Here is a 9,424-nt window from a genome sequence, read left to right on the forward strand (position 1 = left end):
TCGCTCTTACGGTAGGCACTGGTGACAGAGAAGACGGGAGTTCAAATTATTGCCCAACAGTCGCTGACCAGGTTACAGGTCAGGTGGCACCGTCCTAAAGGTGACGCGCCGCGCTAGCTAGTCACCTGACTAATATTACGGCTTCCAACACTAAACGTCCTAGGTATTAATTACCCGGCGGCTGAGCTTTACGCATTGTTGACACTCGTAATTAAAGGCATTAACTGCTTTCCAACTGCTATCCAACTGATTAGTCTTTATATTTCACTATTTCCCTGATGTATCTTTGCTCGACGTTCCATAAGCTCTAGTTCCTTCTCCTCAATCTCAAGTTATTTTGCCTGGTTTTTAAGCCGCTTCTCATGTATTTCTTCCTCTTTGTCTTTTAGTCGAAGCTCTAGCTCTCGGAGTTCTAAAGCCCGTCATTGTTGCTTAATGGTAAGGATACTCTACGATGACACCTGACGGAGGCTTTGGGAAGAGGCAATTGAACTGGTTAGCGGGCAGTTAGTAAGTGGTTGGTAACTAGTTAGGATGTTTTATTTTATACCCTGAGGCCCGTGACTGTGATTGCGATCTTCGAGGTTGTAATTCATCGCTGGCGCTTATTAATGATTGACTAGAAGGCAAGCGACGTCGCTTTCGTGACTCTAAGCAAGTCAAGTTAGTAGCAAAATTTTGGTTGTGGCAAGTATATATATATATATAATCTCCTTACCTTCCCGTGTTGTACCTCGTAAGAAATGGTTTTCCATTTCCATATTAGCCGCCCGATAAGAATGGTGAATACCAAATCGGGTGCGATTTATATATTGAAGAATATCCTAGTTATCAAGTTTCGCTGAACTAGGAGCTAGTTTTAGCAACTGCTTATTAACTACTTATTTATTAGCTTTCAAGTACTTACTTCTGGATTGCTGCTACCAACGTTAAGCGCCTGCCCGCTGCATTAGCCTTGTGATGTGACTGCTCAGCTGAGTTAGTATGACTCCGAATAGAATCATAAATAGTAGCTGGAATATTTGAGCAGCTTTTATTTAGACCAGCCTTTATAACTGGTTGCTTTTTATGCTTCGCCCAGGCCTGCACCTTTTGCTTCTCTGAAGACTTACTGGAAAGTGCGATGTGGAATTTCCAGCCGTACTGCTGTGAAGTAGCGCAATGATCATGGCGAGGTAATCCCTTTGGTTTCTGTGGCGCCGGGGACCCCGCGTATAAATCGGATGGACCGCGGGGAGACGGGAATTCCTATCATCTTCTCCCGAGCGAACAACAATGAAGTAGGTGCGTAGAAGCTAAGCACAAAGATAAGCGCCGATCGAGTAGGTGGGTTTCGGCGGCAGCTTCCGAACAAGGGAGGGTTTATCCGGGTTTCGTGCAGAACATTAGCACTGGAATAAAGATCATCTGGAGCCCAAGCTCTCGAAATTCCATGCCTACCCCTGTGACAAGTGGCCAGTGATTTCCTCGCAAACGCCAGCAAGAAGAGAAAAATGGTCAAAACACTCCCCTTCGGAGACCTTCAGGTCCCCACACCGGGTTTCGGTGCCATGGGCCTCAACTTTGCCTTTGGCACAAACCTTAGCCTTGAAGAGGCTGAGCCGGTTCTGTTGAAGGCTATTGAGCTGGGATGTACTTTTTGGGATACTGCTGTAAGTTTCTCACGCTAAAGGCCGAAATGAAATAGAAGATAACACCAGAAAAGGTTTCTTACCGGGCTGGATTGAACGAAAAGCTGCTAGGAGACTTTATCAGAAAGCACAATGTCCGCGACAAGGTCTTTAGTAAGGATTAACCAATAAACTTACCTATGTCCCTTCTCGGTCTGACCTGACATTATCATATAGTTGCCTCCAAGTGCGGCTTTGATGTCTTTGGCGACGGCTCAGTCACCAACTCTGCCTCTCACATCAAGAGCTATATTGAGGGGACGATTGAAAGACTCGGCTTCGCCCCTGACCTGTATTATTTGCATCGCATGGATCCCAGTATGATTCTATTGGGCACTGCATACTCACCTGGTCAAGGCTAACCTTCGCAGATACACCGCTTGGGGAATCGATAGCCGCACTTGACGAGATACGCAAGGCCGGAAAGACCAAGTATATTGGCCTGTCTGAATGCGCAGCTCAGACCCTTCGCACTGCCAATTCGAGTACGTTTCCTTCCCTATTTGCCCAACACTGGTTTAATCAAGAATATAGTTGCCAAGATCGATGCCGTTCAGGCCGAGTACTCACCGTTCGAGACCCTCCATGAGAGGGACGGCCTCATCCAAACGTGCGAGGAGCTAGGTGTAGCCTTTGTTGCATATGGTCCCCTTGGACATGGGTGGCTAGTCGACAACTTCCCTTATAAGGCCCCCGAAGATTTCGCTGAGGATGATTTCCGCCGAAACAACTGTCAGTACTGTGCTTCCAGTCCTTGCTTCCGCCCGTGAGCCACAGGCTAACGAACAGGCGAATATAGGCCCCAAATACCAAGGCGACAACTTCTACAAAAATAAAGAGATCGTCGAGAAGATGAAGACAATCTCCTCTCGACGAGGCTGCACACTCAGTCAGATTGCGCTTGCCTGGGTTGCTGCGCAGGGCCTGATTGCGATCCCGGGAACCACCAAGGAGCATCGCCTAGAGGAGAATTGGGCATCCCGCGATATAGAATTAACCGATGAGGAGAAGCAGGCGATCCGGGATATTATTGACTCGACGAAGCCGCATGGGAACCGGTATAATGAGACCTGGCAGGCGATGGTGGGACACTAGGTGGTTGAAGAATAGGGGTCATTGCGATACACAGTTATCTTCGATCTTTATACTTTATCAGAAAATAGAGCCAGTATGCAGGACCTTGGTGAATGTACTGGAAGTTGACTTGAATAGTTTTTAACTGCTGAAACAGCCCCAGGATGCTGAGCTGCTTAGAAGGGGAATTGCGATTGCTCGGGGTGTTGTTATGTTGGAAATCAAACTGAGCCAGTCGACTGCCGAAATATTTTTATGCGTTTCGAGTCACAATGTCGCAGTGAGACACAAAATACGACAGCGAACAATATTATAGGTGAAACAATTTGGCAAGCAATTTGGAGAGGCGGGTCGGCCCGAGGGCTCGAAACCGAAAGTTGTCATTGCAAGAAGGCAATTCTCTCATAAGGTCCTTGTGTTAGCGTGCCGGCGACCCTGAGGCCTACTTGAATATCAAAATAATTCCTACAGATTTTGGGACCGGGCAGGACAACTGCATAATTGGCCTCCCTTAAGGGTCGGCTTCAGACTCCAGCACCGATTGCTGATTGTGGAATTGCCAAGTTTACTCCAGGTGGATGGATCTCTCTGGATCGCTTACCCGAAGTTTCCCCGGAGGTTGCCCCGCAAGTTTACGGCAATGCGTGCGTTCAATGATTGCCAATTGCTCGTCGGATCGGGTCGGAAAGACAGGGCAGGGATTGCCACCGGAGGAGAATTCGGTCGAGGACCGTGGATGGACCGCATGCTAACTAGCTCTTGCTTACCCTTACAGGATCCCCGTCCAAGATTTGGCATACCACGTACATACAATGGGCGTCCAATCCACCAGGAACATTCCGAAGGAGACGATATCGTCGCTAGAACATGCCCCGTGGCCTGAACCCGGGATCCTGCTACAAGTTCGAGCAGGGAAGGTCAAAAAAGCCGCCTTGGGAGGGGAAATAACATCCGCGATTTACAAACAAGAACACGACGGGCCAATTTTTTGCACGCCGACTGGCTTCACGGGCGATGAACATGCTTCCTCTCGGCACGGTGGCACGGAGCGCGCAGTGCACCAGTACAACCCAGACCACTACGCGGATTGGCAAGCAGAGAGCGCCCCAGACCCGTCACTTTACGATATCGGAGCGTACGGGGAGAATATGGTCACGACCAGCTTCAACGAGGAGAACGTGTGCATTGGCGACATATTCCAGCTCGGCAACGAGGTCCTCCTTGAAGTCAGCGAACCCAGACATCCGTGCCACAAGCTCAACTCGCGCTTCCAGTGGCAGAGAGCGCTAAACCGCACGATACGCACAGGACGCTCGGGCTGGAACATGCGCGTGCTGCGTACCGGAACGGTCTGCAAGGGGGATCGTATGTCGTTGTTGAAGCGACCTTTCCCGCAGTGGTCTGTCCTGAACGTCCAGCGCGTGATCAGGGCGAGACATGTCCCGCTTGCTTTATTATCAGAATGCGCACAGCTGCTGCCGCTTACGGACCTATTCCTGGGCCTGGCTAAAGCCCGATTGAGGGAGACACCGAAGATATATACGCTCATTGACGCGAAGCTCGTCACCGGGCGCGTTCGGAAGCTCACGTTCGCGTTGAAAGACGATCTGACGCTCGCGAATCCTGAATTCGATCCTTACGGTTTCGCGCAAATCACCTTCGGGTCATCGGCGTCGCGGTTCTTGCGGTCGTATTCCATCGTCGACGGTAACCTATACAAGTTTAGCCTAGGCGTCTCCCTAGATCGCCAAACCCGCGGCGGCTCAGCATACCTCCACAACGAACTCAAACTGGGCGATGAGATCGAGATGGCTCCAGGGATGAATCCCGGCGCGCAAGAGAACGACGCGAGATGCGAGAAAGATGGCCTGACAAAGACGACGCGCATTGTGATTGTGGGCGGTATCGGCGTCACTGCATTCCTCCCGTCAATCCAAGACTGGGAGAGGCAGGGTTTGCCATACAGCATACACTACGCGGTGCGAAGTCCCGAGGATGCTGCGTTTCTCGACCAGCTTCCTGCACACAAAACTACACTGTATGCTTCTTCTAGGGGCGAAAGACTGGACGTTGGAAGCATTATACCAAAGCCTGATGACCTTAATAATGGCCATAAAGCCCGGATCTTTTCCTGTGGGCCAGCACGTATGATGAAGGAATGTGCGCGGATTACCGGGCAGCTCGGATACCCAGAACATATGGTTCATTTCGAAGACTTTGGGAGCGGCGAGGGCGGGATCCTGGGTGAGGCTTTCAACGTTGAAGTTGATGAGCCGGATACGAATAGGCACGAGACGCTGACGGTGCCTGCGAACAAGACTCTGCTGGATGTGCTGAACGATGCGGGCTTTGACATTGTATACTCGTGCAAGTCTGGTGCTTGTGGGGCTTGTAAGGTCAAGGTCTGCGAAGGAGATATTGACTATAAGAGCACGGCGCTCCTGGCCAAGGAGAAGGGGATCGCGCTGCAAAGCTGCGTAGATCGCGGTACTGGGAAGCTTAAGATAGAGGTTGACTGATTGTGTATAGAATGATTTACGTCGTGCTAGAAAGACTGTCACGATTTACCTGGGATCTCTGTCCCTCGCTATTGGACGATTTACTTAGAAATCGAAGGACTCAAAAGATTAGGAACCAATATGAGCAATATATAATGGCGCATCCAGGTGATACTCTATATCGGGGCACAGTGCATTGGATTCTTGATTCTATTGGTTGGGATTCTGGATGCTACGACATCAGGCCTTCCTTTGATGTTGCCACGGACAATTCATGCTCTAAGCTTCGTCGCATTGTTAGCCCCCGCCTTCACTCGCGTTCCCCCTTGCCAGTGGAGTAGGGGGGGGTGGCGCGCTATCCACCTTACTCCCCGGCTACGGGTTCCAAGCTACCTAGTATGCAGCATTGAAGGGTCGGGCCAGGTCGATTCCCGGTTGGCGGCCCCGACCCGCGGCAAGGTCTGCCGTTGCTTCCCGGGTCCCCGCGACCAAAGTCGCCAAGTTCATACTATAAGATAAGCGCTTTCGAGATGTCTGTTTGTTATCAGCGTTTTCGGAGCGGATGGAAAGGAACACGTCGGGTAAACACACCCTATCTTAATCAAGGATTTTTTGACAATACTGGCTTACATTTCGTTGATACAGAACAAGACCATAGTTAGGTTAATCGATCGGTACTAGGTCAGCAGGTTTATCCGATAGTTAACTGGCATGGCAAGGCTTTTATACAAACAACCTCACCGGGCCTGCAAAGCTGTTCACAGAAGGGTGCTCTAAATGCCCGAGCAGGAGGAATTGATTTACGATTACCCTCCTGGGAGAAGGCGCACTGTTTTGTGCTTCCTTGCTCTGCGACGTGTCAGTACAAAAGAACAAGGGCCCTGTGGGCGAGTCCGCCAGGGATTGTTTTGGTTTGTCTATCTAGACTTATCCATGAGAAAAACAGTACTGTACCGGTTCCAGCAGCGTCAAGCCGCAAGGACTACCCCACAAGCAGAGAGTGGGTTAGATGTCAAGGTAATCTATAGCGAGCAAATAGGGGGTCCATTGCGCGGGCATCCCGGGGTCCTCGCGGCCCGTCCGGACTTAACGCTATGCTTGAGTCTGTATCTATGGGGCCAGAGCAGCTGAGCTTATCTGTTTCCTGAATAATAGATTCTGAAGTCGGCCGAGAGGTCGCCTTGGCATCATCCTTGATTGTGTACCAAGATAGTGCATGACTGCGGGGCTAAGGTAAAACAAACTGGTGTAGCTCTCGCAGGATCACGCTAGAAACAGGCTGATCGTTCACCACCGCATGCCAGAGATTTGCTGGAGTACTGGAGGGCAAATCAGGTTTACTGCCAGATATCCCGAATAGTTCCCCGGTCCTCTTGCCTTATCTGTCCTGGTGAGCTTGTCTCCAACGTCTAATCTTCGCATCCCCCGCTTTATGGGGAACAGATAAGCCTAGCCCCACAGCCCTGGGCCGGAACCCCCTGCTGGGTATATCTATAGCTACGTGACACTATCATCCAGGCCATCAAACTCTTTCGATCACCCCAACCATGGCATTACAGTCGATTTCATCCGTCCGAGAGAACAGATCGCCCTCCAACACAGAGGACAAGATCGCATTTGATGCATCTCAGTATGGCGAGGCTCCAGTCAAGGATGAAGAAATTGGGGAGTCGCGCGAGATCTTCCAGCTGGGGGTGGACGGCGTTGAATTCAGGACCGTCAGCTGGCAGCGAGCGACTATCGTGTTCAGCAAGATCAACTTTGCCATGAGCATTCTCGCCATTCCGGGAGCTTTGGCGGAATTAGGTTCAGTTGGAGGGTCCTTGTCAATCATTGGGTTCACTGCCTTGAACACATGTATGTAGAAGGCACCGCAAAACCACGAATCCTCCTACTGACGGGGTGTACGACGTGTAGATACTGGCTGTATCCTCGGCGATTTTCGCAACAAGCATCCTGAGTGCCACAGTAAGGCCGCCCTCCACAATCCTCCGCAAGTCATCATCGCTAACAATACATCCCGTCCGCAGTGCTGGCAGACATGATGGGTTTTCTCTGGGGACGCATCGGCCGCGAACTTGTTGGCGTGCAGATTGTCATTGCTCAGATCCTGGTTTCCGCGTCTGGAATCGTCACCACAGCAATAGCGTTCAATGCTTTGTCGGATCACGGAACATGCATGGTGGTATTTGCCCTTGTTTCAGCAATCCTGATTACAATCTGCTCGTCGATCCGCACTTTCTCGCGCCTCGGCTGGCTGACCTGGTTTGGCTTTGTGACCTTCTTCCTTGCCGTCTTTATCTTTACCGTCGCCGTGACGCAACAAGGCCGACCCGTAGCTGCACCTTCAACTGGTGGTTTCGATCTTGGCTGGGCACCGATTGCGTACCCAACCTTCCTCGTGGGCATGGTCAACGCTGTAAACATCTTCGTCAGCACCAGCGGCTCGTCAATGTTTCTCCCGGTCATATCCGAGATGCGCCGCCCACAAGACTATCGTAAGGCCTGCATCCTGTCTGGCTTTGTCGTCGGCGCCATGTACCTCACATTCAGTCTGGTCATATACCGCTGGTGTGGCACCTGGCTGTCCGTGCCTGCCTTTGGCAGCGCCGGGCCGCTAATCAAGAAGATCTCGTACGGGATCGCAATGCCGGGCCTCATCATCGGCGTTGGGATCTACCAGCATGTGGCCGCAAAGTATGTGTTCGTCCGCTTCCTGCGTGGTTCGAAACATCTGCAGGCGAATACCTTGGTGCACTGGTCCACGTGGCTTGGGATCAACTTTGGTCTCGGCTCAGCAGCATTCATCGTCGCGGAGGCGGTCCCAATCCTGAACTATTTGCTTGGCCTCGCTGGTGCCCTGTGTTTTGCGCCGTTCAGTTTGGTCTTCCCGGCGCTTCTCTGGATGTATGATTATAGAAGCTGTAGGTCTGGAACGGCCGTGCAGAGGCTACGCTACGTATTACACGCGGTTATTGTGACCATTGGGCTCTTCATAATTGTTGGTGGGACGTACGTATCTTCTTCTCCCCTTCCTTTTCTCAAAGAAAATATATCCACATCACACATGGTATGTAGCTAATGCACAACTTCTAATGTCTAGTTATGCGGCTGCCATATCAATACGAGACGCGTTCGCCAGCGGAGATATTGCGGGAGTCTTCGACTGCGGCGACAACTCTGGCTCCATTGCCTAAATACAATCTCAACTGCCGTCGGATACTGTCTAGGCAGCTGTGTCGCGATGTTGGCATAAGACGCGATCCGCATCTCGCTGCAGCTAAGCAGAATAATGGGCAGTAACTGCGTGGAGACAACGGTAGTTTGTCGCAATATATCTACATCTGGGCCAGAAATGAAGAGGAGTTTAGCGTGTAGACAAAGATGGCGCATGCGACATAATCGACGAATATTCAAGCAAGGCCACTGCTCAAATAATCACAAACCCTATCCAGAAAGCTTTATTCTATCTAACTCTAGTTCGACTAAACCTTGTGTTGTGCCTGATTTATCACCAAGGCTACTTGAATGTGTAGGGTAAGGAAGTAAGCGGCTTATTACAAGTCCGAATTGACACACCTTGAACTGGGGTTTAGAACTAATTCATTCGTCCATATCACACCGGAGTTCTTGGTATAGTGACCTTGTACCTGATCAACTTACTTATCATACATCTCTTACATATATTTAAAGATACTAAACTACTACTAAAAGTAGTACTTAACTGTCAGATAAGTCCAACCAATCCTGCTCAAGGCCTGGAGGGGCTTAAGGATATTCTGATATCGAGAGAGAAGACTGCTTCTTAACGAACTAAGAAGGTAAACTGGTTTTCTGAAAGGTCGGGTAGCTTTGATTCTAAAAGTAACAGATAGTAGCTAAAACTAATTATAAGTGTTTAACAAGTGTCCTTAAATACTAAGTGTCCATCATAGCTTGCCTATGCTGCGCATAGTCACAGCTATGTTCCCATCATAGCCTGCCTATGACCGTAGCCAGTAGCCAAGCCTTGGCATCATAGCCTGGCTATGCTTGGTGCGGCACATCATTCCTCCGTAGTTGTCACAGCGCTAGGCTGCGGCACAGCGGATCCATTGGCTGACAATGGCCGAGTTCTCTGACATATCTACATCTCTGGCCATAATATCTGCATTATTAAAGTGGGGGGGGAGTATCATAGGC

The 9,424-nt window shown here is 50.3% G+C and overlaps 3 protein-coding genes across 3 annotated transcripts; all 3 read left to right on the forward strand.

Moving 5' to 3' along the window:
* Positions 1–1,485: 1,485 nt before the first annotated feature.
* On the forward strand, positions 1,486–2,781 carry BJX68DRAFT_278568 (Aldo/keto reductase). The gene is made up of 6 exons (XM_071048568.1): positions 1,486–1,652; positions 1,706–1,784; positions 1,848–1,988; positions 2,042–2,155; positions 2,205–2,402; positions 2,470–2,781. Exons 1-6 carry the CDS (start codon positions 1,494–1,496, stop codon positions 2,763–2,765), a joined length of 987 nt encoding a protein of 328 aa, XP_070894794.1. The 5' UTR covers positions 1,486–1,493; the 3' UTR covers positions 2,766–2,781.
* Positions 2,782–3,556: 775 nt separating this feature from the next.
* BJX68DRAFT_278571 (pyruvate kinase-like protein) lies at positions 3,557–5,300 on the forward strand (the record flags this gene model as incomplete). Its single annotated transcript, XM_071048569.1, has 1 exon — positions 3,557–5,300. One exon carries the CDS (start codon positions 3,557–3,559, stop codon positions 5,261–5,263), a length of 1,707 nt encoding a protein of 568 aa, XP_070894795.1. The 3' UTR covers positions 5,264–5,300.
* A 1,489-nt stretch (positions 5,301–6,789) lies between these two features.
* BJX68DRAFT_271021 (transmembrane amino acid transporter protein-domain-containing protein) lies at positions 6,790–8,439 on the forward strand (the record flags this gene model as incomplete). The annotated part of the gene is made up of 4 exons (XM_071046856.1): positions 6,790–7,099; positions 7,160–7,210; positions 7,273–8,254; positions 8,346–8,439. The coding sequence occupies 4 exons, from the start codon at positions 6,790–6,792 to the stop codon at positions 8,437–8,439; spliced, it is 1,437 nt and encodes a 478-aa protein (XP_070894796.1).
* Positions 8,440–9,424: the final 985 nt, after the last annotated feature.

This window comes from Aspergillus pseudodeflectus (genome assembly GCF_044049435.1).
Source record: "Aspergillus pseudodeflectus strain CBS 756.74 chromosome Unknown BJX68scaffold_55, whole genome shotgun sequence".
Taxonomy (NCBI): domain Eukaryota; kingdom Fungi; phylum Ascomycota; class Eurotiomycetes; order Eurotiales; family Aspergillaceae; genus Aspergillus; species Aspergillus pseudodeflectus.

Excerpts from the sequence above, each read along its gene's own strand:
- BJX68DRAFT_278568 (XM_071048568.1), top strand. The coding sequence starts at position 1,494 with ATGGTCAAAACACTCCCCTTCGGAGACCTTCAGGTCCCCACACCGGGT. Across the intron at positions 1,785-1,847 it reads TGTCCGCGACAAGGTCTTTA|TTGCCTCCAAGTGCGGCTTT; the intron begins GTAAGGATTAAC and ends ATTATCATATAG. Across the intron at positions 1,989-2,041 it reads TTTGCATCGCATGGATCCCA|ATACACCGCTTGGGGAATCG; the intron begins GTATGATTCTAT and ends TAACCTTCGCAG.